Source organism: Mixophyes fleayi, chromosome 8 (genome assembly GCF_038048845.1).
Source record: "Mixophyes fleayi isolate aMixFle1 chromosome 8, aMixFle1.hap1, whole genome shotgun sequence".
In the NCBI taxonomy this organism is placed as follows: domain Eukaryota; kingdom Metazoa; phylum Chordata; class Amphibia; order Anura; family Limnodynastidae; genus Mixophyes; species Mixophyes fleayi.
Window position 1 is genome coordinate 122,586,541 of NC_134409.1, and position 27,568 is coordinate 122,614,108.

Consider the following 27,568-nt stretch of genomic DNA (forward strand, 5'->3'; position numbering starts at 1 on the left):
CTTGATTAGCAGTGGTAAAGTCTATATAATACTGCTGTTGTAAAATCTGTAGCCTTTAGCGCATGTCCCCTCCTGGTGTAACCCTCCACGCTAAGAGCACGCCCCCTCCTGGTGTAACCCTCCGTGGTGAGGGTGCGGGCCCCCTCCTGGTGTAACCCTCCACGCTAAGAGCACGCCCCCTCCTGGTGTAACCCTCCGTGGTGAGGGTGCGGGCCCCCTCCTGGTGTAACCCTCCACGCTAAGAGCACGCCCCTTCCTGGTGTAACTCTCCGTGCTGAGGGTGCGGGCCCCCTCCTGGTGTAACCCTCCACGCTAAGAGCACGCCCCCTCCTGGTGTAACCCTCCACGCTGAGGGTGCGCGCCCCCTCCTGGTGTAACCCTCCACGCTGAGGGTGCGCGCCCCCTCCTGGTGTAACCCACCACGCTAAGAGCACGCCCCCTCCTGGTGTAACCCACCACGCTAAGAGCACACCCCCTCCTGGTGTAACCCTCCACGCTGAGGGTGCGCGCCCCCTCCTGGTGTAACCCTCCACGCTGAGGGTGCGCGCCCCCTCCTGGTGTAACCCACCACGCTAAGAGCACACCCCCTCCTGGTGTAACCCTCCACGCTGAGGGTGCGCGCCCCCTCCTGGTGTAACCCTCCACGCTGAGGGTGCGCGCCCCCTCCTGGTGTAACCCTCCACGCTGAGGGTGCGCGCCCCCTCCTGGTGTAACCCTCCGTGCTGAGGGTGCGCGCCCCCTCCTGGTGTAACTCTCCACGCTGAGGGTGCGCGCCCCCTCCTGGTGTAACCCTCCATGCTGAGGGTGCGCGCCCCCTCCTGGTGTAACCCTCCGTGCTAAGGGTGCGCGCCCCCTCCTGGTGTAACCCTCCGTGCTGAGGGTGCGCCCCCCCCCCCTCCTGGTGTAACCCTCCGTGCTGAGGGTGTGCGCCCCCTCCTGGTGTAACCCACCACGCTAAGAGCACACCCCCTCCTGGTGTAACTCTCCACGCTGAGGGTGCGCGCCCCCTCCTGGTGTAACCCTCCGTGCTGAGGGTGCGCCCCCCCTCCTGGTGTAACCCTCCGTGCTGAGGGTGCGCGCCCCCTCCTGGTGTAACCCACCACGCTAAGAGCACACCCCCTCCTGGTGTAACTCTCCACGCTGAGGGTGCGCGCCCCCTCCTGGTGTAACCCTCCACGCTGAGGGTGCGCGCCCCCTCCTGGTGTAACCCTCCGCGCTGAGGGTGCGACCCCCCTCCTGGTGTAACCCTCCGTGCTGAGGGTGCGCGCCCCCTCCTGGTGTAACCCACCACGCTAAGAGCACACCCCCTCCTGGTGTAACCCTCCACGCTGAGGGTGCGCGCCCCCTCCTGGTGTAACCCTCCACGCTGAGGGTGCGCGCCCCCTCCTGGTGTAACCCTCCGTGCTGAGGGTGCGCGCCCCCTCCTGGTGTAACTCTCCACGCTGAGGGTGCGCGCCCCCTCCTGGTGTAACTCTCCACGCTGAGGGTGCGCGCCCCCTCCTGGTGTAACCCTCCATGCTGAGGGTGCGCGCCCCCTCCTGGTGTAACCCTCCGTGCTGAGGGTGCACCCCCCCCCCTCCTGGTGTAACCCTCCGTGCTGAGGGTGTGCGCCCCCTCCTGGTGTAACCCACCACGCTAAGAGCACACCCCCTCCTGGTGTAACTCTCCACGCTGAGGGTGCGCGCCCCCTCCTGGTGTAACCCTCCGTGCTGAGGGTGCGCCCCCCCTCCTGGTGTAACCCTCCGTGCTGAGGGTGCGCACCCCCTCCTGGTGTAACCCACCACGCTAAGAGCACACCCCCTCCTGGTGTAACTCTCCACGCTGAGGGTGCGCGCCCCCTCCTGGTGTAACCCTCCACGCTGAGGGTGCGCGCCCCCTCCTGGTGTAACCCTCCGTGCTGAGGGTGCGACCCCCCCTCCTGGTGTAACCCTCCGTGCTGAGGGTGCGCGCCCCCTCCTGGTGTAACCCACCACGCTAAGAGCACGCCCCCTCCTGGTGTAACCCTCCACGCTGAGGGTGCGCGCCCCCTCCTGGTGTAACCCTCCGCGCTGAGGGTGCGCGCCCCCTCCTGGTGTAACTCTCCACGCTGATGGAAAAAGTTATATTCTAGTTCATCCACCATTAGAGGAAAAGGTAACACGCACATAATCCCTCTTGCCTGGTGTTTCTGTACAATGATTGGCTGTCCTGCTGTTGTACAGGAGTAATGACAAGCCTTTACCACTATATATATATCAGTATTGTATTGGAGGTTTGATGTCCGCCCCAACAACCTGCATCTAATCACAATTTCTTCATACAGAACCATACATTATCATTACACACAGGAACATAACGGCACTGCAGAAGAGAGCAGCAGCATTACCCAATGCTCCCAGTGCCCCTTCTAGTAGGAATGGCTGATTGCACAAAGCATCATCAACTTGGCAGGATAGGGGGGAGGGAGTGGGGGTGCTCGGCAGCCATCACCATGGTGACAGCTATTTCCCAATGAGCTGAGCCGCTATTAACCCCTTTTGTTCTGGGCGTACGGATGTCGGCCCGTTTAATTCACTGTAACAAGTAGAAAGCTGTCGGTTGACGTCTGTCTCATTCAGTAAGTTCTTATATTTTCACGCTGTGTTCCCACCATGCGGACAATATAATGTTTATCAAATATCTTCCAAACAACTGTTTTATTTGCTTCATAATCGCTGTGATCTTGGACCCACCAGCGTGAATTATTATGTTCATAATTTGAGTGTACTAGAAAAAAAAAAATATTTTGCATTGGGCTTTAAAGTAAATGGTTAACTGTGCATTCTTTGTATGCTAAAAATTATATACGTGTGCTAGGTGGCAATTTAGTAATACTTTAAAATGTGCTCATTCTGGCAAAAAGTAGGTAAGCCTTATGTGTATTTTATTTTTAGATAGATATATCATCATCATCACCATTTATTTATATAGTGCCACTGATTCTGCAGCGCTGTACAGAGAACTCACTCACATCAGTCCCTGCCCCATTGGAGCTTACAGTCTAAATTCCCACACACACACACACACAGACAGAGACTAGGGTCAATTTTTGATAGCAGCCAATTAACCTACCAGTATGTTTTTGGAGTGTGGGAGGAAACCGGAGCACCCGGAGGAAACACACGCAAACACAGGGAGAACATACAAACTCCACACAGATAAGACCATGGTTGGGAATTGAACTCATGACCCCAGCGCTGTGAGGCAGAAGTGCTAACCATATAGATGTATATATCTATATGATAACTATTGGTATATAATTATACTGTTGGATTGCAAGCATAAAGTCCCCATGCAATCATATATAACCCAGCATGCCACCATAGCTGTATGCCCATACAATATTCATTGTTTGTAATGTTGCTGCTTCAATCTGGCGACAGAACCTAGCACTGCTATTGGTTACAGTGCTACACTGCACATCCTCTGATTCTGATAGGAACTGCAAGTTTATTGTAGTAAGTATTGCACACGTTAGACCCACGATTGATTGTTGGCCGCACGCACCTGTAATTCTACTTTCCCCATAGAGCTGATCTCATTGTGTGCCAAGCTTAGCTCACTTGGTGGCTGCGTGACATGGTCCTTACCATATGTACCATGCCGGAACAGTGTCATTTGTCAGACATGTAGTCTGTTTACATGGGTTATGAAACACGGCCCCTGGGTGGAGTTGCAGCATGAAGTAATATGGCGTGGAACGAGTAATAAATATTGCAGTTTTTCTTGCGTTGGTGCGTTGCAGATCTGCAGAAACAAAGTTACTTCGTATACAAGAAAATGTAAGGAAATAATCTCTACTTAAAGGGTGAGGTGTTCCCTCTATACAGCGACCATTAGATTTATGTGTGCTGGGTAGATCAGGCATTGGTGATGTCTGTTGGGTAACTGTGGACATCGGCAGTAAGTAAGCACTGGTTGACTCCGTGTTGTATAGTGCAGTGTAAGTAACTGTTACCGGTGGGGTCAGTGTAGGAAACGTCATCTTACATTTGCTTCAATGTCTCTTTTTTTTTTTCTTTTGTTTTGCAGCCAAAGGCACGTCCCTGACAGTTGTTGTTACAAAAACTGGACAAATGTCGTAACAATCGCAAACCTCCAGCTGGCTCTGTGGGCTCCAAGATGCCTTTGAGTTTTCTCAACCTTCCCATGGTCCTCAGGTGTTGGAGTGTTTTCTAGATACGTCAGCTGGACAAGGAATTTCCTGAAGCCATGTCTGTAGCAGTGAGTCCCGTCGCCGCTTCCGTCAGTGTTAGTGGACTGAGCCGCTCGCTACAAACCTGTGAGATTTTCTTTTGCGTTGAGCGAGCGCTTTCGTCCTCCAGCCCTGGGCAAGAGAGAGCGGAAACTTCACTGCGACCTTCTCACAGGGATGATGTCTTCTGACGCCCTTCAGCGTAGACACGACCGCCTAAGGAGTGAAATATGGCTTTAGTCTTTTACAGCAATGCTCCAGTGATTAACTACTAAAATAGCACAATTACAATAAAAGAAAAAAAAAAAAAGTAAGATAAGAAATAAACAAGACTATTGAATGGGCTGACCAGCCTTTATTTCCAGGTTACTTGTGCTAAGAAGCTGTGAGGAGTTTTAAGGTCAATAAGCTTTTTGTCAAACATTTACATCAAATATTAGTAAAAACAAAACACACATTTTCTACAGTTTTATTGTAAACCTGCTGTGATTTGTAATGGTAACGTTTCCAGACTAAGAACCAAATGACAAGGAATTCAGTCAGAATAATCTAGAAATTCTCCCAAAGATTACCACATGGTTAGACGGGATGATTAATGAATTGTTGGCAGCCATGTTTGTCTTGCTCATCTGTGACGGCAATGCAAGTGTCTTGTAGGTATTCCTCATGCATCAAATTCTTCACTTGCCTCATAGAATAATTTATAATTGGACCTCTCTATAATTATATCTCTGCTCTATGTAGGCCCATTAGTCGGGCTTCCTAGTGAACACCAATCCATGGCCACCTGCCCAAACGATAGGAGAATGCAAAGCTTCAATGCAGTGTCTGCTATTGACATGACAGAAGTGCTCTCCAGGCCTCCTTGTCTGGTTGCTACTAATATTTAATATGAACTGTTTACCAACTAACTGTACACGGGCAGCTATAGTCCATCCAGAGACAATCTGTGCGCGGAAAGTCATTTTTACACAGCGCCATCTAATGGTGAACTGTACTATAGAAGCAACAACTCTTATGTCTTCTGTAATACGTTTCTATATAGTGATATATTTCTATACACTGCACCCAACGCCACAGTTTTTAAAGAGAACCCAGGAAGACTCACTGCAAGGATTTATCGTAGGTAGATACTTTGCCACCTATCAAAAAAGCACCACAAAACCTAAAATACAACATACCTTCTGTAAACATGCTAAGGGGCATATTCAGTTGTTGGCGTTACAGCCAAAATGAACGCGCCCCGCGCATTATTACCGTCATTACGGTAATAATGCGCGTAAATACCGGTATTACTCAGCTCAGGGAGCTGCGAGCTGAAATCCGGCTTACTATTACCGTAATACTGGTAATAGTTTTTTCGTGGCGGAAACCGCGGACAATTGAATATACCCCTAACAGTCTTATACATATGAGTTTCAGGAGCTTGTAATAAAGTAACATACAGGTATGTGATGTGTTATCTGGAAACTTATCCAGAAGGTTCCAAAAAAAAATAAGTAAATCTTTGCTACCACTTGGAAACTTCATACTTACAGTCACTGTGAGGAGCACTGCTGTATAATTTAATGAAGGGGGGGGGGTGTCCTAGGCAGTGTCAGGAAACATAGAGTTTTTTTACATTTTATTTTTGTTTTTTAGACAAGGTGCTCCAAATTTTGAGGTAAATCCTTATGCTAAAGAAATCGCAAACAATTAGGGTAATGGAACGTGTAAATTTAATAAAGCTGTAATTGTGGAGTATTATGGTTTTGCAATACATTATATACTTCCTGTGTATAAGCCTACCGCAGAACATAGCAGCTAGCTTTGTTTCTGTAGTGGACCATAACTTAAAACACTAGTTGGTGCATCAAGGAGTGTATATATGTATGTATGTATATATGTGTATATATATATATATATATATATATATATATATATATATATATATATATATATATATATATATATATATATATATATATATATATATAGTGGTCCTGTAATGCCATATGCCCCTAGTACCTAGCCATACTAAGAACAACCCTGTTCTGAACCGCTATAGATACAATCTTAAATAGAACTGTTTAATTTTTATATCTTATTAAATCGGCAAGATACTGTAGAACTGAGCAATATAGCAGACATGTTTAGAGAGAGGATATAAAAAGGAGCTGCCGAGGATTAATATGGTTCTAAAAAAACGATCAATATGCAAGTCTGCTTTTTTTTTTATAAAATTTTATAAAATTCAGTGCAGTCCAGCACCATTTTTTTTTTATGTAGGTTCTTTATTTTGCGCTACTGACTGAAGACTCTAATGAGAAGACCACATATTCCGTGAAAGAAAAAAAAAAGTTTTAGAACAGCTTATTTAGATGGTACATAAGCCTTCAAAAATATATTTTCTTGTGGCTGATGGCTGTTACGGGTTCTAACGTCTACAATCCTGCAACTTGCCAACAACTTCCCCTCATAATTCCATGTTTAACAGTACATTAGCTGATCTGTTCCCTCCTGCCAGTGCTTGTCATAGGGTGACCTGTATCCATCAAAGTGGAATATAGGAAATGGCTTTAAACACCAAAACAAGACATTTCCAAATAACTTTATTTCTCCATATTCCATCTCCTTCACAAACAATATACTAAGTAGAAAATATCTTTGGGTTCACTACATGGATGAAATCCCAAACACTATTACTTGGAGTTGTTGGGTTTTTTTTTTACTCTTTTTTTTTTTTTTTTTATGTGTTGCCCCTAGCAACCAATAAGATTCTGGCTTTCATTTCTGTAATGTACTCTGTAAATGACAGCTAGAATGTGATTAGTTGCTATGGGTAACACTTCACAAATGCTGAGCCATGTCTTTCAATACAATATGTCACATTTTGCATTGTTGCTATTTTTGCCTATTATCCCCTTTTTATGGCTATTGCTCTAATCAGACAATATAGAATATTTTTGCCCCTTGTTTTTTTTTTTACCAATGAAGAGACACACATTTTGGGGGTACATATAGAATAACCACTGACAAATAAGCAATCAACAGGGGAAGCAGGAAAATCTTTCCTACATGTCAAGCAGGGAAAGTCCATATATCAGTCTCATTTGGTGGCAATATGATTGTATTATAAAACTATTGCTTAAAACTCCTACTGTTTCTTTAACCTGAAAAACGAAACCGAAATTACTATGAACAAAAAAAAAATCAAAAACCTACTTTAAAAAAAACCCTACTTTTTGTATCTTTATTTTGGAATTTCTTCTATTATAAAAGAAAAAAATTGAAGTATCCCTATTTCAGAAAGCGTATTTTGTTATGAAATGATTGTACATATTGAAATATGTATTTTTGCACAGTTTTTTTTTCCTTATATCCAGTTTTGGTACAATTGAGATCATCTAATATTTATTTGTTAATAAAAAAAAAAATACCTTTTTTATGATTTGAAGTGATTCACTGCCATGCCGATATTCTAACATGCCTAATTATACCATGCTAAGGGATGCCGCCATTTTGTGAGGGCCGGGTCCCATTTTGGTGTATCTGGAGTGGATTAATACCAAGTTGTACGCCATTGCTTTATATTGGTTGCCTAAAACAGTCAACAAATTTGAATTTCTTACTGTAGCTAAGGAGCTATAATGAGTCCTGTTTTTTTTTTTGGTTTTTTTTTGTTCTATACCTGTGTGTGCAAACGAGGGCACACGTTTTGTTTGTGTGTGATTTCTAGATTTAAAACCTACAGAGAAAATGAAAGTGCCTGGTTCTATTTTTAGTTTTTTTTCCTTAACACTTGAATGTTCAGTTGTGTGTTTCAGAGCTTGCTTTTATCTTTTTTTTTTTTTTTTTTTCTTTTTTTTTTTTCTTAATTGTTTCTGATATTTGTAATATCAAGGATGAAATAATTATAAATGATTTGTGGTAGCATCTTAACTTCTCTATTGCCAAAGGGACCAGCGAGTCACCGAACGGCCTCTTTGGCACTTGGTAAATCAGATTCGCCGTCATACTTGCGATAAGGCAGGTATATTGTGACTAGGGTTGGCGACAAACATTTATTTCTGTAGTATATTTTAGGAGAGGGAAAAAAAAGTGATTTATTTAATGGAGAACTGCATTATTAAACTGTAAAAATGTCTAAAATATTTTTATTGCAAATTTTTAGATTTAAAAAAAATAAAACAAAAAAAAAAGCCAGTTACCTCGCGGAACCTGATTACAATGTCGGAATTCCGAATGGAATGTCGTAACCGAACGGTCTTCCTCATAGTTCCCTTTGCCAAGGAATCTCTCTGGTCCCTTTGGCCTCGCTTGTTAAAAAGCACCTGTTAACTTTGCGCAGTGGAACCAACCATTCACTAGGTACAAATAGTCATGAGACCACTGGTACCTAGTGAATGGAGACGCTGTGTCCTTGCGAATAATATGGCCAGCCAAAAATGGCTGCCTCCACAGTGTGTAAAGTGAAGAGGTTCACATTACGTGCTTAACAGGTCAAGGGGGTGTAGGTGTGAGAGTTGGACCTCCAAAACCCCATAACTTAGAGGGTAATGTAGGACGACCTTATGTACGAGGTTTGCATGACAGGATAACACAAGCACTACAGGTTGTCAATGTGAATGTAGTTCTTGAAAAGCAACTCGCTCTCTCTCTGTTTCTTCTCTGTAAAATATGTGTGAATAGTTTGATAATTTGTATACATAATCAAGAGCATCTGATCAGCTGGATTTGGCTGCTGTATAGTTCATGAACAAAACAAATGTCATGGGATAGAAATTACTTTGGATATTTAAAAGAAAATATATAGTTATTTGTTTTGTAACAAGTTTATGTAAATAAAATAATTTATACTATTTATAAGAAAACAAATTGTGCTTTGCTTTATGAGAGGGTAATTAGTTTGTCGAACAAACATGTTCCTTTTAACGAGGCAATAAATATAGGCCTGTTTAACAAATGAAGAGATTGCTGCTTTTTACAGTATATGCTATTAGAGGTGGTACTTGGCTCCTTTAAAACTATTTTACGTGAAGGGAGTACAAGGAAAATGCTGTAAGATGCAAATTCTTACATTGGTGGTTGGTGCAGAGCCTCAATCTACACCCACTTTTATAATGGTAATATAGTGGGAGGGACAGACCGGTCTCCCAGCACAGTCTATTGTGTAAGTGACTAAGGAAGTTTGTACTCGGCAGTATGCAATGAGCAACCAATGACATTTGGTTTAACAAACTATGTCCTGACATCATATCGCCTTTCCTTTCATAAATTTACCCTCATTTACAACATGAACATATTGGTTACTGGATTTGTTACACTTTTAAGCTCTTTACACTCCCTGGAGCCCTGAATGTGTAACTGGTGTCCTATAGATCCTAGACGACTTGGTTCTACTGGCATATTGAATCCTATGGTTTCTTTCCTGACCATACGATGAAATGCTGGCGGTCAGAAGAGACAAATGACAGAAAAGCATGCTGGCTGTCATATGGAGATACAGTGGAAAGCACATTTATATCAAGCTTCCTGTTCCTTTGCGTATTTGTACTGGGAACCACTAGAGGGTGCCCTAAAAGAGTATTGCAGTGGATCCCAAACTGTGCCTAGGCTCCCTGGGGTGCCTCAGCGATCTCACAGGGGTGCCGCAGCCAGGGCCAGTGGTAAGCAAGGCGGGGGACTACTTGCTAATTATTTTGGCTTAGGGGTGCCTTGAAAAAATTTAGACCCTAAGGCTGCCTTGAACTGAAAAAGTTTGGGATCCACTGGAGTATTGTGTTAGTGTAATATTATCGTAGATTTGTAAGGCACCACAGCCCCGTACAGTAGGGAAAACAGGACATACATAAAACAAGGACATAAAAGGTAGCGTTGAGGGAAAGGAGCAGACTGATATATGGTGACACGATTATACCTCTTACATTAGTCTGTGTCTATATTTAATGTACCTGGCCTGGTAAATGTTCTCCTCGTTATCTAAGGCACAAACACATGAATTTCATTGTTAAAGCCTTGCTCAAAAGAAACATGAATACGGCACGTGTCGACATTTACGTTCCTTAGTGAATCAGGTCCATAGTTTTTAAGACTTAGGGATAGATTTATCAGATCATCTAATAAAGGTGTTGGCCATAGCAACCAATCAATCAGATTCTAGCTATCATTTATGTAGTACGTGCTAGAAACAGAGAGCTAGGATCTGGTTGCTATAGGCAATATCTCCACTTTATCTCTCCCTTAGTCTTTCTGAAGATGTGGCAGTCCAAACGTGAGTTTGGAAGAGGTTCTGGACAAGGGTATATGATTAATTCTATGATTTCTTTCTGGTTGCATTCTTAGCTGGGGTGAACCAGAAAAAAAGTCAGTCAGCTGTTGGAACATGAAGCTGTTTGGGTCCATCAGAAATTTGAAAAGAGGAAACAAGTTTCTTCTGTAAAGAATTTAAGAGGTGCTCCTAGCCGCGTTGTTAGAAATGATCAGACCAAGCCATTGGATGTTGTCCATTGATATAAACGATACACACCCTACATGTGACGACATCTCACTGAGACTTGCAGCACAGGATCAATGTTTCTGGTTCCCTTGTCTACCTTCTGGAGTATTGACTGTTTAAAGGATGTTTTAAAAAAAAAATCCCTGTTGGTTGTGAAGGCTAAATAGCTCTCAAGCTGAAGGGGACCTGGATTTACCATTACCTTGATGACCTCCTTCTACTAGCTTTAGACAAAGAAGCATTTATGTGTCACTAAGAAATGACACTGAATTCTCTCCTTTGTTTGGCTGATCAACATAAAATCCAGAAGGTGGTAATCCTGGACACTCGTACATAAAACAATTACTCACAAGGTTGATGAAGGAGGTGTAGATGTTAGAGTGGTGAGGGTAAAAAGGACAGTCTTGAGGGAGAGGGTAATGGTTAGACCAGTGGATTCCAAACTATTTCAGTTCAAGGCACCCTAAGGGCCTCCATAATTTTTTCAAGGCACCCCATTGTTGAAATAATTACGAAGTAGTCCCCCCTCCTTGCTTACCACTGGCCCTGGCTGAGGCACCCTTGTGAGATCGCGTCTAGGCACAGTTTGGGAACCACTGGGTTAGACAATAGGAACCAGTGAGACTGTACCTAATAGTAGAGAGTAGAGTTTGGGACTGTAGCTGTTAGTACACACAGATGAAGTTATGGCGTTAGGATAGGCTATAGTGAAGATGGGTTTTTGCAAGCGTTCTTGAAAGATTGAAGGTTGGGGAAGAGATTGGTCAGGTGGAGTTCCATAAGTGGGGAGCAGCACGGGAGAAGTCTTGAAGGACTGAGTGAGAGGTGGTTGTCTGAGAAGGAAGTGAGACAACTCCTGAGAGGGTGAGGATCTCATGACAAAATCAGAGATGTATGAGGAAGAGGTGGTGTTGAGGGCTTTGAAGATGAAGGTGAGCACCTGTTAAATACCTACCCTGGCTTCCTATTTCTTCCAGAATCGAATTCAGGGTTGTGCAGCCATATGTGGGGTGACGAGAGGAAGATTAATTTTCCAGTGACATTTAGAAGTCATTGTAGAGGGGATAGATGCTTAAGGGAAAGGCCAGATAGGAGGTTGCTGTAGTCAATATGGGAAATTTAATAAGGGAACGCATAAAGATTTAAATAATATTGGTGTTCAAAAGGGGCATAAGTCTGGTGATGGTTTAAAGGAGGAGTCCATATCACCAGGCAATGGATTGAAGTCAATCACACCAAAGCAATGGGCATGGGAATAAATTTGGTGATGTGCTTGACTTTGAGATTACAAATGGGTAGTGATACTGGGGGAAGGGAAGATGATGAGCTCAGACAGTAGCATTGGGATATCCAAGTAAATGTGACGGAGCAGCAGACCACAAGGGAAAAAAGAGAAGGAGAGAGGTTAGGGCATGAGATATAGATTGGGAGTTGCCTGCATAGAGGTGGTACTGGACACCAAAGAACCATGTTAGTTCACAGAGATTAGAGGTGTAAAGTGAGAAAACCACAAAGCTGAACACAGAGCCTTGAAGGACCCAGAGATGGATTGAGTGGAGGGGAGGCTGTTTCAGAAGTAGTGAAACTGAAGGAACGTTTAGAGAGGTAGGAGGTGAACCAGGAGAGCATGAAGGCCGAGGGGTGTCTAAGACTTCAGTTGTTCTACTGTATTGAAAAAGCAACAGAGCGATCAAGCAAGATGAGTAGGGAGTAGTGACCCTTCAACTTGGCTCGGAGTAGGTCATTGGTCACTTTAGTGAGGGCAATTTTGGTGGAGTGTAGAGGCAGAAAGCCAATTGCAGAGGGTCGAGTAGAGAAAAAGTGGGTTAAGTGGTTGCACACAAGTTTCTCAAGTAGTTTGGAAGCAAAGGGGAGGATAGTAATGGGGAGGTAGCTGGAAATAGGCTGTTTCTTTAGGATAGGAGAGATGAGCATTTGTTTAAAAACAGAAGGAAAGGTGTAGACAAGCATTAAGTGTGGGGATTTGGACCGTGTAAGAGAGCAGATTGGTTAAAGAAGAAGAGAGGAGTGTAAGAACCTTGTCCTCTGTAATCGGGGAGAAGGAACTGAAGGTGGGCAAAGTGGAGAGTAAAGGGGGTGTAGGGTGTTGGATCTGGTCAGAGGATGTTTCTTGACAGATGGCGTTGATGTTTGCAGTTGATGAAAGTGATAAAGTCATGAGCGAGGGAAGGTAGTTGAGTGAGTGTGTGGATGGGCAGAGAAGCAAGTTCGGTTGGTGGGAGTTAGATATTAGCGATTAATTACCCAAAAGGACAGGGAGACATGACACATAAGCAATGGACTGCACTAAAGATTTTCCTCATTCATCGTCTACTATAGATACTGCATGAGCAGCCCTGGGTAAAGTGTCAGGTGCTTGTGCAACAGTACATTTCAGTGCTGCTTTGCGTATGAAGAAAGATGCATCTGAATATTTGCATCTCAATGTCTGTATTGTGAGTTGCACTCATCTTATGCCAGTGCATTTATGTGCAACTCTAAATCAGGCCCTCTGGGTTAAATAACTTTCACCAGGAATAACTTTTCCTGCTTATTAATCTATGTAAGCATTTTTTTAATCACTTTATTGAAAACTCTAAACTTGAACATATTATTGTAGATTTGTAAGATGCATCAGTGCTCCGTCAAGCCGTACAGTTGGGAAAACAGGACATACATAAAACAGGGACATACAAGATAGACAAAATAAATGCAGACATGAAAACAAAGGGTATGGAGGACCCTGCTCATTAGAGAGCTTACATTGTAAGTGGAAGAGGGCACAGCTGAAACAAGAGGAGCGAGTGTGGCTTAGAGTGGAGATTGGGATCGTTGTGAGGGTGCATTAGTGTGAATAGTGTTATCGAGGATAAGGTCACCTCTAAGTAAAATGTGGGTTTTCAAAGAACTTCTAAAGATTTGAAGGCTGTGGGAAAGTCTTATTGAGGGTGGTAGGGAATTCCATAAGTGGGGAGCAGCACAGGAGAAGTCATGTAGAACAAAAAGCATTGCCAGGAAGTTACATTTGAAAGTAATAAAAACCTACAGGTACAAATTTGGCATAAAATAAGTAAAAGATCATATTTGATTGGGTACTATGTTAAGAAAGAAAACGAAGAGGGAAATAGAAGGGCGGGGGGTATCAATGGAGGAATAGAGAATCAAAGTAAATTCCAATCAAGTTTGGATAAATATTAAAAGTAAAGGGAAGATACACTGTTAAATTGGGTTCATGGAGACCAGGTTTTAAGGAAGGAGACAGTTGAGTTTCATAAGATGCCGGTCATGTGTTCCATTTAGTAAATGTACCATATTCTTTTCTTATGGGCTAACATAGAATGTGGATTTTGTCACTTCCAAGAGATGCTTATCAGGCATGTGGAGTTATTAAAAATTGGCCTGCCACAATAGTATTAATGAGGGGTATTTTCTTTAAAAAGCGAGTCCAATTTTTTGGTAATAAATATACCTAAATATTTAAATGTATGCGTTTTGGTATTGAAAATTAATTTTCAAAAGCTTTTTAATGGGAGGAGGCAAAAAGATGTTAAGAGTTTCTGTTTTGCTTCTATTGATTCTTAAAATTAGAGAGATCCAAATTGATGCAATCCAATAAAGATGTTTGGAAGAAGGGGGCCACTGTGTAACAAACTCCAGGTTTGCAGGTGGTCCAGGCCCCCACCCGACCGAAGAGGAGCGATGGCGCAGAAGCACTAACAAATTATTTCTCTACTGTGCCAGTAATGTACACTTCTTACAAGACTGTCCACTCCGCAGACCACGATAGCCTACAGCACTGCCTTTAGGTTACTCGCCTCTTACGGATTTGTTTGCTCATCGCTTCGCGCTTATACATTTCAACCTGTTCTGCCTGGGATGAGGCCAAGCTCGCCAGTTCAAGCCACGTGTCCTGAGGTGACAGCTTCTGCTCCAGAAACATTGCTTGACCCAGAGGGGGCGCTGCCCTTATAGCCCACTCCCGAGGGAGTCCTTTCCCTCCAATCTGCTCGATAGAGGGGTACTGTCCATCCAGTCCGCTACAGAGGGGGTCTTGTCCCTCCGGTCCGGTTAAGGGCTTAGAGATGGAGATTTTAATGCCAGGTATGTCAGGATCTTGTCGAATTCTGGCGGCTAAAGTTCAATTGTAAGTACAACGATGAGGAGAGAGGGGGCAACCTTGTCGGATACTTTTCTTAATATGAAACGGAGTGAACAGAGCACCATTAACTAGAACAGAGGCTGAACAGCAGAGGTGGGGCAGCGGCACAGCAGAGGTGGGGCAGCGGCACAGCAGAGGTGGGGCAGCGGCACAGCAGAGGTGGGGCAGCGGCACAGCAGAGGTGGGGCAGCGGCACAGCAGAGGTGGGGCAGCGGCACAGCAGAGGTGGGGCAGCAGAGGATGACAGAGGGACAGCAGAGGGCAGCAGAGGGGGGCAGCGGGCAGCAGAGGGGGGCAGCGGGCAGCAGAGGGGGACAGCGGGCAGCAGAGTGGTACAGCGGGCAGCAGAGTGGGACAGCGGGCAGCAGAGTGGGACAGCGGGCAGCAGAGTGGGACAGCGGGCAGCAGAGGGGGGCAGCGGGCAGCAGAGGGGGGCAGCGTGACAGAGGGCGGCAGAGGACAGCGGGCAGCAGAGGAGGACAGCAGGCAGCAGAGTGGGACAGCGGGACAGCAGAGGAGGGGCAGCAGAACAGCAGAGGAGGGACAGAGAACAGCAGAGGGGGGACAGAGAACAGCAGAGGGGGGACAGCGGGCAGCAGAGGGGGGACAGCGGGTAGCAGAGGGGAACAGAGGGCAGCAGAGGGGGGCAGCGTGACAGAGGGGGGCAGCATAACAGGGGGCAGCAGGCAGCAGAGGAGGACAGCGTGACAGAGGGGGGCAGCGTGACAGAGGGGGGCAGAGTGCCTGGATGCAGAGGGGGCATTTTTGCATACAACTAAATAAGTATTTCTGTCCTGACCTAAATACTTATTTCAATTTTTTGACCCAACTACTTCTAAAACAGGACTGCTCAGTAATTATTTTGGAGGGGTGCCTTGAAAAAATTTGGAGACTCTAAGGGTGCCATGAACTGCAACAGTTTGGGAACCACTTGTGTAGTCTGTTCGTTGGGCTGGGGGAATTCTATGAGGGGCCACTGGTAAGGGGGATGGTGAGGAGTCCGGGGTGTTTCGGGAAGCCCCAGGGCCATCTGTGACATATTCATGCCCCCTAAACCATATCTCATACTGAGAGCTGATGCAGATGTGAAATAGGACAAGTCTTTTGTTTCCATCTCAAAGCTGTACTGAATCTTAGAAATGATTCAGGTAATAGTAGGGGAGACGGGGGACTTCCAGTTTTGGGCTGTTGTCGCTCTAGCAGCTATCAATATATGCCCCAAAAGATATCAGTCTTGTTTAGGAATGGAAGTCGGGTATACATGAAGAAGAGCTAAGGCGGGGTCTCGAGCAACGGTGGTTTTTAAAAGAGTGGAGATCAGGGCAAATACCTCACCCCAGAGTGGCTGAAGCACTGGGCATGTTCAGAAGACGTGAAAGACATCAGCTACCTGAGCACAGTGGCACCAGCAGACTTTTGATTGCTTTGGCCAGATCTTGAGTAGCCGGTCTGTGGTAAGATAAGGTATAGCTGATTGAGGAGTTTGACCTGCATCTATGTGTGATTGATGCATGTTGACCTACGATGGGAAGTTACATAGATTTTCTCCCATTGTTGCGGGGTGAAGCTTAAGCTCATATCTGCTTCCCACCGAAGTTGGGCCGGGGCTTTAGTGGAAGGGATCAATGAGAGGAGGTATTGATACCAGAACATTATTCTACCTTTATAGGCTCACTTTGTCAGTCTATCTAAAACAGGCGGTGGGAGAAAGTAAGGGGGTCTTAGAGACAGGCATTGCCCAGTGCCTAACTTGCAAGTACTTATATGTCTCCGGTGAGGGTAAGCTATAAAGATCTTGGAGCAGAGAGAAGGGAAGAAAGAGGCTCTGGGCAAACAAATCTGATAGGAAGGCAATCCCGTCTTTCCAGGCAGCGAGATATAAATCTGGAATGAGTTTGCAGGCGGGATGGAAGTGCAAAATCTGTATGTAACCCAATAACCTTGTCCCACACCTGCATGGTGTCTGAGATGGACAGTTGTCTATAGACTGCTAAGGGGCGGGCGGGCCTGGGAGTCCAGAGAAGGTCCGATAGAGGATAACTAGGGCACAGGGCCCTCTCCATGTCTACCCCTGAGGTTTGGGGGCGCACCCAATCCCGCAGGTGGCTCAATATACAGGCATCTTGGTAGTATGGAGTTTTTTACACTTTTCTCCTAGTTTTGTTACCATAAATATCACGCATCAGCTCCATTCAAGCTGAGAGCAGCACACACTGCCCCTAGCTGAATGCTAATGCAAGTAACCAAAAACTTTGTAGTGACACATACCCCAAGGAACATATTTCTGGGCGATTGAATCCTTGATGAGCAATTGGAACAATGACTCTCCAAAGGTCAGTATGTCTGAGAGCATGTGACTGAAAGGACAGCTCTGGGGAGTACAGAAAACGTAATTAATGCACACAACAAATAGTTAACACCCGTCTTCTTCCCAACTTAGTGAAAGTGACCTGAGCAAATTACATCTAGTTTCTGTAACACCAGAAACAAAAGAATTAGAAAGAAAATAAAATGTTTGTCTCGTGATGCTACTCATATAACATTTAATGCTAGTGCAACTCTGAAAACATATCATAAAATGTATTTGGTAAATTCCTGTTTGACAGTAAATATGTTTCGCAAATAGCGACAAATATCTTCTAAATCAAATTCTGGAATTTCGGAAAACAAAACAAAAAACCCCCAAAAGAAACACTGTGCCACTTTCAAATTATTCCTCTAGTTTAGTGTTTCCCAACCCTTGTCCTCAAGTACCCCTAAACAGTGCAGGTTGTCCAGATGACCAGTGATATAATTATACCACCTGTGGATCTTGCAAAATGTGTCAGTCAATAAGGATTACACCTGTGCTCCAGCAAAGAGATATGGAAAACATGCACTGTTAGGGGTCCCTGAGGACTTGGAGGATACACCTAGACAGTGTTTCCCCTCCCATGTACAGGAATACCAGAACTATCGGAGAAGATCCTGCGTGAACATGAGCATTCTGCTTCTGAAAAGTCATTTCTTAGAAACTTGATCTCGATACACTCATTGCCAGCACCAGACACACTAGGACCAGGTATTCTTGAAAAGATATTCCTATAAGATGTGTGCTTTACTCATTAAACAAAGTGGTAGTCTGCTTCGGCCTTATTTTCAAAACTGATTAGCAAATCTTTCTCTCCGTTATATAAAATATAAGAATAATAAATAATGTAAAAGTTGGCCTTTATTATATTAAAATTTTCTGTCAATAAAACAAGCCTCCAAAAATTTTGTTATAACATTTAGAAATACGGTGTGTATAAGCAACAACTTCATTTTTTAGCCTACAAATACATTCCATTATCTTTTATATGTCTACTCCTGATAGTTATAGAGCAGGCGCAAGGATACATTAATAGGTACATGACCACTAACTGCAAGGCCACGATTCCTGGTTCCCACAGTACACCCCAAGGTGCCACTGACAGCCTTGTCCAGTGAGGACAGCAATGCCTTGTTTATGTGAAGTAGTTAAGGCCATATATTCATCAATGTAGAGAGATAAACACCCAAATATTTACGACATAGGGGCCGATTTAATTCACCACGCGGACACATAGGAGCCTTGTGCTATATGTGGGTTATTTCTGGGTATCACAGTATTTTTGCAGGCAGAGCAATGTTTTACATACCCAACATACCTACGGCTCAGCGTAGACTTCAACTGGAATTATATCACCATGAAGGAAACACCACACAATTGCAAAGATTATCTGGTTTTCTTTCTGTTTTTTTTTTTTATTTTATGTTTTTTTTAAGTTTTATATGGAGTACTGGATTGTTTACATAACGTAAAACTGTAAAAACCCTAACTACACAATCACTTTCTGAAATACTAAGTAGCGAGATATTTATACACAACGTAAAGGTCTTCAGCACGCGACTCATTCAGCCCAGTTAAAAGAGTGTGTCTTCACATGTTAATTACACGGGAGAGCTTCTGTACTCGATTCAGTAACAAATCTCCTTTCTTTATGGTTTCCTGGTACTGCCAGTTCTTGCTATCCGGCCTGGAAAATAAAATGGGTTGTTACACTCCATGTCTCATTAAACTCATTTTATATAATTTTGCGACCATGTCCCCTTTGGTTGCCCCCTTATGTGTTTTCAGACCCTCAGGACTTGCCACAACCATAATGACACCATACTCTGCCCTGGGCGATGTTACACCCGTCCCTGTTATTATGCTACAAAATCAATCCTGTCAATCTTATTTATTAGTGATGATAGACAAGAGTAAGATTGACAGGAGGGCTCTGGAAAGTGATAAGCAGATTATAGGACACAGACAAACAGTCAATCTGCTGGAAGCTCTGCAAGTTGTCTTAGTCAGAACATATCAAAGTGATACATTCCTGAAACCTATACATATCTCCTAATAATTAAACAGTTACCAAGGGAAGTCAAAGTAAATGAGCTTTCAATAAATACAGATGCGGATTAAGTTATTTGTGCAGTAGGATTTATGTCTGGATATTTTAAGCATTTTAATAAAAATAAACCCTACTTATAAATAAGATATATGTTCCCCATACATTACCTGTTGGTTTCTACAATTCCATTCACTTTGTCTATCTTGCAGTGCAGTCTTCCGGCCGCAATGAACCTGGAGAGCTCCCTTTAAGGAAAACACAGGAAATATACTGTGAGAACCGCAGAAACACACTCTCTCTTCAGGGGGTTTAATGTGCAGAACTACTTTCTATATTGTACTATATGACACTGGGTTTATGAAAGGGCACAAGGGGCAGCTCCTTATGGCCATCCAGCAGAAGATGGCAGGAGAGGCAATTACAATATACATTCTACAAGTACACGATTCATCCGGCAGAGGAGACCAGCTGTAGACAGAGGACTCACTATGCCCGGACCCAGAGAAGAGGACAGGCAACCTATATATAATCTAAGACAGTGTATATAAAAAGGGCCTACAGACAGGCTAAATGTTATATTTGCAAATTAAACCCACTTGTTACATATAATACAACACCACGTTCGTTGGAAGAGATCAACATGGCAGCCCCCAGTTACCAAAACTAAGGCTGTAGAAGTTAGGGTAAACACAGTGCTTTGAAACATTCCCTACCATGCTGTACGACCTCACAGAGCGAGGGGTATTTATATTCACAAAACATGACCCAACTTCTTACACAGGTGAGGTCGGCCGTGTGCAAATTTAAGTTTTCGCAAATAAAAGCACTATGAATACTTCACACTTAATCATTTGCTTGTTCTACTTCAATCTATTTCAAACTCAGTCTGCAGGAACAAAATGTTATTTTTTGGGAGAGTTGGGGATGAACAGGCTCGATTATATATCTATCTCTACCTCTCTCTCTCATACCATCCTGGGGAAGACATATTTTGAAGAATCTCTTTATTCTAGTTGCAACCAATGGCGTATGAATACTTCTATTGATCTTTACAATGTTATTAATAAAGTTATATAATTAGCGCTGACTCTGTATTAATTGAACACCAAACCACGTGCAGTGACAGCATGGATGGTACACAGATTATCTAGCACTAGAGCGGAATCTGCTAGTTTAAAGCTTATTTCTGTCACTTTGCTGATAACATGAACATAGGAACTTACTGGTCTATGAATTCCACTCCAACCCCGAAAGCTTCAGCCATGTAACCAAGAGTCAGCGAGCGGTAGGATTCCAGCAACTGGCTGTACGCCTGAATCCTCATCTCTCGGACGTAGTATCGGTAATGAGGGGCGAACAGCCAGTCCTTCTTCATCTCCTGTTCCACGGCAGCTGCAATGACAAAATGTAGTTGTAGTTTTATGTCCATTCTTATAGAGAACACAATTTAGCCATCATGAGGGTAAAATCTCACCCAGTGACTGGAAGTACACAGAATAACGACACTCGTATAATGAGAAGAGATACTGCCGAACTGTGGGCAAACTGTGCAACACTTCTAGGATCTCCGCTCCCTTGATGACCTGAAAAGAATGGAAACTCAATGTTATTTCAAAACATCATTAAACTCTTACCTGAAGATTCCGAACCACCCACTGTGATAGACACAAGGCACGCACAGAATATTTTACCACACGCAGCCCGTATGAAAAAGTTATCTATTAGAACATAATATATTTGGAATGTCAGATGCTTCACAGTAATCTTGAATGGATCTTCCTGTAATTGAAACATGCTCTTGTTATGAGGAGGTAACTGTTGCTATCATGAAACTGAAGAGAGAAGTGAAGTGAATTTGAATCCTTTATCAAATGTAGCTGAATCAAGGTTCAACTGTAGTCACCAAACTAAATTCTCACCACCTATAGTTTAATGTAGATAACTATGAAGATAGTATGAAGTCCAGGCAATGAAGCTGGGTCTCTAGTGCAGATTACAGATTGTGTTTCAACAGACATACAGATCAGTAGGAGCTGGATTTTATGTCATTGTATCCAAAAAACAACAACCTGCATCACTCGCTGGGCCAGTGGCTGTATTTTGTGGACCATTAGTGGTGAGGAACAAGAGTGGCATTATCACAGATGTGCAATACGTGTAAGAGGGTAGAGGATTTTTGGAAGGGTCATCGGTAGAAAACAATATGAGGGAACCAATGCAGTGTGGGAGATGGGATAAGAGGGTGTGCGAGGATAAGAGGGGGTGGCCTGGCACCCCTCATGCCGTTTTAAGTGCACATTAGGAAATACTATATACTAGAATATATAATTTCAGACCAACTGAAATTACAGACATAGCGATGTATAATACTATGAGATGTTGTTCGGAAAGAAAGTTTGTTGTACAAGATAACCATCATCAGCTATTTATATAGCACCACTAATTCAGCAGCGCTGTACAGCGAACTCACTCACATCAGTCCCTGCCCCCATTGGAGCTTACAGTCTAAATTCCCTAACACACACACAGACAGAGACTAAGGCAGGAGTGCTAACCACTAAGCCACTGTACTGCCCCAGGATTTGGCCTGCTTATGTACATTACTCAGTATAATAATCATGTCGCCAAAAGAATCCATGACATTTGGACAGTTACCTTCTCCCGCAGGTCTGGCCGATCCAATGCGATCATACTGACGTAGACGGTATATGTGACGAAGGTCTTATAGTCCATCAGCTCATAGGAAGTGAATGTGGAAACTGTATCCAGGAAGAGCTCAGCTGCTTGTTTGAAGTCTCGAATAGCCACACAATACAGCCCCTGGTAAACCTTCAGACGATTCCTGCGATCCCAGTCACCTCCTTCCTCGATCAGGCTTTGTACAGGCAAAAAGAAACAATTTATTCACAAGACACCTAGTTGAACCCCAGCTAAATGTTGCTCTGTGACCATGTTCTAATCTACTTCAGATTACACATCTTTCTATCAGAGGACTCCTACCTGCGCGCCTTCTCTGTGTTCCGTGTAATCAGGTCATTATCCATGTAAAACAAGCCGATTCTCAGCAGGTAAAACACTATATCTAAGCGGTGCCCGAGGGCCACTGTTTTGTCGTAGGTCTTTCGGAAAGCAGTCAGAGCCCCTTCCTGCAAAACATAAAGAACCGGTAAATTAGAGCGAGCAATAGTCCTGTGGAAAGTCTGAAAAAACCAACAAAACCCCGGCAAAAAGAAGAGACTAATAGAAAAAAAAAAAAAAGTATCCACCTGAGAACTGTTAATCTGGCAAAATACTGAAAGTGTCAATGGCTCTTCATTCACTAACGGCACAGGAGCATTTCAGTACTTACAAAAGTGAATTTTAGTCTTAATTTTAAATTACACCTGTTATACCTACACACAATGGAGGCACCTAATTTGTGGGCTGAACTAAGTCAATAGGAACCAGTATTTTGTGCATATTAGTCAGTTATGGCCTCTGGATTGTTACCGCTTTCTAGCAAATTGATTGACTACATTCTGATACAGCTTCTAGTGCAGTGTTGGCTAACCTGTGACACTCCAGGTGTTTGTGAAACTACAAGTCCCAGCATGCTTTGCCAATATATAGCAGCTTATTGCTGGAAGGGTTATGCTGGGACTTGTAGTTTCACAACACCGGGAGTGTCACAGGTTAGCCAACACTGTTCTAGTGTGTGCGGTTGGTTAACGGGTCGACTTTAACTCCCTGCAAGTCAGGTAAAGGGGCAGGTTAAAGGGACTGAGCAATCATAACATCCTTAGTCACTTAACAGCTTCCAACCTTATCCATTTACAGAGGTTTTACTATTGGACCAGAGGGTTATTATTATGTGGTTATCATACAAGTAACTTACTTCTGATTACTGTATTCACAGACCAGATAGCAACTAAAGAAAACTCTTTCTTAATTACAATACCCTTTAGGAAATGTTAAAAGCTTCCAACACAGTATCTAATAGAACCATTAAAGAAAGCGTGTCAATGTCTAGGAGCATTATCATCATCTTCATCATCAACATTTATTTATACATTGCCAGCAAATTCCGTAGCGCTTTACAATTGGGAACAAACATTAATAAAACAATACTGGGTAATACATACAGACAGAGAGGTAAGAGAATCCTGCTCGCAAGCTTACAATCTATAGGACAATGGGAGTTAGAAACACAAGGGCATGTGCTACATCATATTGCACAATGGACCAGCTAGAGCGCAAAAGTAAAAGTATTGAGTGGGCTGTGTGTGTGTTGCAGTGTTGGTCAGAGAGCATTAATAAATGTTTCACCTTGGTTTTTATTGGAGACCACCTTTATCAACTCACCTTATCCCCAATCCGACACAGGTATTCTGCCCGTGCCATCATTGCGTCTCTAATCTCGCTCTCGCCCAGGTTTTTCTCTGCATCCTCAAGCTGCACATCCAGCCTCTTCAGCTCCTCCTCGTTCGCCTTCTTCATCTTGTTCAACAGGTCTGTGTCTACTTGCCAGTCTACCTGCTTACAGAGGCTCTCATAGTAGGGAGCCATGTCTAATAATGAGCAATAAATCAGTGTCAATAAGTAATTTAGACACACACAATTAGCCCTGCTCAAATAAAAACTGTGCGCTAAGAGTATTATTAATAACATTTATGTAAATAGCACCAGCATACTCTGCAGCACTTTACAATTGGGAGCAAACAGTGAAAATAAAATAATTAATACACACACTGCAAGGTTGGGTTTGGGAGTCAGTAGGTTGTTTGGAGTATAAAAGAGAATAGTTTTGTGTAGAGGAACGTTCATTCAATAGCTTAAGAATGAGGTTTGGGAATTTAATAAGCTTGCCTGAAGAGTGTTTTTTAGGAAACGCTTGACAGTGTGGAAAGTCTCGATGTGCAAGGAAGAAAATTTCATACAGTGGGTGCAACCTGTAAAAAATCTTGGGAGTGGTAGCACATAATGAGTGTGGATGAGAGGCACTGATCTTGGGCGGGGCAGAAGGGTTGAGTAGGGAGATATTTTGGAAGATCAGATATGCAACTGTATTTAAGATGGATTGTAGAGGGGAAAAACAAGTGAGAGAAAGGCCAGATGGTGGGAGGTTGCAATGTTTAAGGCAGGAGATAATGAAAGAACGCATTTAGGTAATGTCCTAAATGTTTTGAAAGGAGGAGGTAACAGGACATCACAAGGGGCTGAATGTGTGGAGTGAAGCCGAGGGTAGATTCAAGGATGACGCCAAGGCAGCAGGCATGATGAACAGGGGAGAGTGGGATGTTGTCCATTGTGAGGGACAGCAGAGAAGTGGTAGTGACACAAGGAGAGGGGAAGAACCATGAGCTCCGTTTTGGGCCTGTTGAACTTTAAGTAGCATTGTGACACCCAGGTGGAGATTGCAGAGAGGCAGCTGGATACACAGGTTAAGAGAAAAAAAAAAAAAAGAGATCAGGGAAGGAGAGGTAGATTTGTAAGTCACCTGCATTAAGGAGATAGTGGAGGCCAAAAGGGCATATTACTTCAATGAAAGTAGAGTTATAAAGAAAAAAGCAGAGCGCCGAGAAGAGAGCCTTGAGGGACCCCAACAGAGGGAGAGAAGATGAGTCAGTAGTAGAGACTCTGAGCGAATAGTCAGAAAGGTAGGAGGTGAACCAGGAGAGAACAGTGCTGAAAGGCCAAGGGAATAAAGGGTGTCCAGGAATAGATGGGGTAGACTGTATAGAAGGCTGGGATGAGCGTAGAAGACACAGACGGGGCAGGGTAAAGTGGATGAAGAGGGTGGTGCTTCATCTTCATTTGTGGAATTAAATGAGAATGTGCCAGAGGATGCAGGAGGGAAATTGAGGAGGTTGTTGTCTAGATAAAAAACATAATGACAGAGGCAGACAGACCACATGAGCCAGGTAGCCAACACACCTTAAAGAATGACTACTAGCACCTAATCTTTAGGAGTCATTCCTCTGGTCAATGAATGCACATCTTCACTGGATCCTTAAGAGGTCCACAGTGTGGTAATATTTAGGAGATCACAATATTGATAAGGAATCTACAATAGGTTATCAAATACATGTATATAAGCCCATACAGATCACAAACTGCTGAAATGTTCAGGGACAAGAGCAGTGTACACTGATGCATCTACAACCAAGAGGAACAGGTAAATACAGTAAGCAATGAGCCTGCAATAACATTATAACTAGTCATTTATGACCTCTGCGCATTGTCTTATGGTAATGGTGCTCACACAATAAGGAGACTTAGGCTGGATACACACTACAGAAAATTTCTCCCGATAAGAGATCATTAATCATTTTACCAACAACTGAAAATCCAATCAGCAGCTGATTCATGTGTGCACGCTACACCAGGGGTAGGCAACCTGCGGCTCTCCAGGTGTTGTGAAACTACAAGTCCCAGCATGCTTTGCCAGTAGATAACCAGCAGATAGGTGGCAAAGCATGCTGGGATTTGTAGTTTCACAACACCTGGAGATCCACAGGTTGCCCAACTCTGCACTATACTATACATGTTTTACAAGATTTACCTTCAGCTCTTTACCCATCAACCATTGGCTGAAAAGATCACGACTGTGAACTCTATGGAGAATTGGTCGCGAGAGCACACACACTGCAGGATTGGAATGACATTGTTCCCATCGTTGAACAAATGTTTTAATCCGTATATAAAATGAATTGATACGATGTGCTTTGGAACGATAATCACTCATCGCTGTAGCGTATACACTCATGCGATATATCGGGCTGAGTGGTCGATTATAGTGTGATTGACCCAATAATCGGGTAGAAAACATGTAGTGTGTACCCCACCTATGACCGCAAGTTCTGTGGTACTATATGTGACAGTCCGGCGATGAATTGGAGTGCAGCCGATTCACCCTGCTTCATCTCCAGAACGTTGTCACCCCCTCCCCTACAATGAAATACCCGGTTGGGACAGGAGAGACGCAGGAGGCTCCGGATGGTTGGGTAGCACCCTCTGTACACAGCTCACCGGGGTGTGTTTTATAGTTACCTTAGCACACAGGTTTTGCTGGTCTACAGCAGATAGGACAATAGAAATTAGGCAATGTCCCAGAGGGATTTATGCACTCTTAGGGGGGTGGGTGGCTGGGGGGTATCTGCCCCCCGGGCAGGTCCCATAGTGGGCTACCTTGGGCTGGGTCACCTGCGTTTTTTTCTTTTAAAATAGGCTGCAGAGCCGAGTCTTGCCCCCCCCGGCCTGAGATTTGCCAGCCCTCTCCTGGGTCTACCCCGTCTGTATTGTTACCTGTACTGCCGATATCTATATGTTAGAGGTGGGCAACCTGTGGTCCCCAACCCATGTAGAACTACAAGTCACAGCGTGATCTGTGCCTGAACAGCCTGAGCAATGTCCACCCAAAGCCTAACTGAGCAATGTCCACCCAAAGCCTAACAGCCTACAGGGCATGCTGGTATCTGTGGTTCCACAACTACAGTCCTATATGAAGCTAGAGGGGCACGATGGGACTTGTAGTTCCACAGCAGCTGCAGTCATTGCCCACAGCTGCCTACAGGGCATGCTGGTACCTGTGGTTCCACAACTACAGTCCTATATGAAGCTAGAGCGGCATGATGGGACTTGTAGTTCCACAGCAGCTGCAGTCATTGCCCACAGCTGCCTACAGGGCATGCTGGTATCTGTGGTTCCACAACTACAGTCCTCTATGAAGCTAGAGGGGCATGATGGGACTTGTAGTTCCACAGCAGCTGCAGTCATTGCCCACAGCTGCCTACAGGGCATGCTGGTATCTGTGGTTCCACAACCACAGTCATATATTGCCTGAAGCTAGAGGGGCATGATGGGACTTGTAGTTCCACAGCTGCCTACAGACACACACAGCCACAAGACCTGACAATATAGGACACAGGGCTCCCGTACAACGGACACCACAGCCTCGGGCACCGGGGACCACTCACTGCTGAGGGTGACGGCCTCCATGAGCTCGGTCCGGAGCCGGACATCGCCGCGGGTCTCCGGGAGACCGAGCAGGAACTTGAGCTGCGCGATGCGGAGGTCCGGGTTCTTGGGCAGCCCCTCTTCTTCCAGGTTCTCCAGCGGCATCTCTGCTCCGGTCCCAGGAACTGCTCAGTCACCGCTTCCGCCGGAAACAGCCTGTAACAATGCGGCCCCGGCCGGGGAGCGCAGCGCCGACTGCCGGGAGCGGCCGGAACTGCACCCTGTACGACACTCAACTACCGAAAACCGTACAGCGACACCTAACGGGGGCGGGCTGGAAGTACACCCCAATACGTAGCAGCTAACGACGCAGCGACATCTGT

The 27,568-nt window shown here is 44.3% G+C and overlaps 3 protein-coding genes and 1 long non-coding RNA gene across 6 annotated transcripts in view; 2 read left to right on the forward strand and 2 right to left on the reverse strand.

Moving 5' to 3' along the window:
* Positions 1-9,158, forward strand: part of ATXN7 (ataxin 7) — an 85,112-nt gene extending 75,954 nt beyond the window's left edge. For all 3 annotated transcript variants that reach the window (XM_075183363.1, XM_075183362.1, XM_075183364.1), the window contains one exon: positions 4,051-9,158. In XM_075183363.1, the coding sequence (XP_075039464.1) occupies positions 4,051-4,068 (18 nt within the window). In that variant the 3' untranslated portion in view covers positions 4,069-9,158. The remainder of the gene's footprint in view (positions 1-4,050) is intronic.
* Positions 1-27,568, reverse strand: part of PRICKLE2 (prickle planar cell polarity protein 2) — a 938,433-nt gene that overhangs the window by 634,919 nt on the left and 275,946 nt on the right. The window lies entirely within an intron of this gene.
* Positions 1-27,568, forward strand: part of LOC142099667 (uncharacterized) — a 270,464-nt gene that overhangs the window by 203,913 nt on the left and 38,983 nt on the right. The gene's annotated exons all lie outside the window — the stretch shown is intronic.
* On the reverse strand, positions 18,044-27,422 carry PSMD6 (proteasome 26S subunit, non-ATPase 6). The gene is made up of 8 exons (XM_075183367.1): positions 27,206-27,422; positions 23,592-23,797; positions 22,251-22,396; positions 21,906-22,125; positions 20,725-20,833; positions 20,474-20,642; positions 19,418-19,495; positions 18,044-18,887 (listed from the first exon to the last, which is right to left on the reverse strand). The coding sequence occupies exons 1-8, from the start codon at positions 27,348-27,350 to the stop codon at positions 18,791-18,793; spliced, it is 1,170 nt and encodes a 389-aa protein (XP_075039468.1). The 5' UTR covers positions 27,351-27,422; the 3' UTR covers positions 18,044-18,790.

Coding starts and splice junctions, on each gene's coding strand:
- PSMD6 (XM_075183367.1), bottom strand. CDS start 27,350: ATGCCGCTGGAGAACCTGGAAGAAGAGGGGCTGCCCAAGAACCCGGAC. Junction 22,126..22,250: donor AACACAGAGAAGGCGCGCAG/GTAGGAGTCCTC, acceptor GCCTGTACAAAG/CCTGATCGAGGAAGGAGGTG. Junction 19,496..20,473: donor GGAGTGGAATTCATAGACCA/GTAAGTTCCTAT, acceptor TTTTCCTTAAAG/GGAGCTCTCCAGGTTCATTG.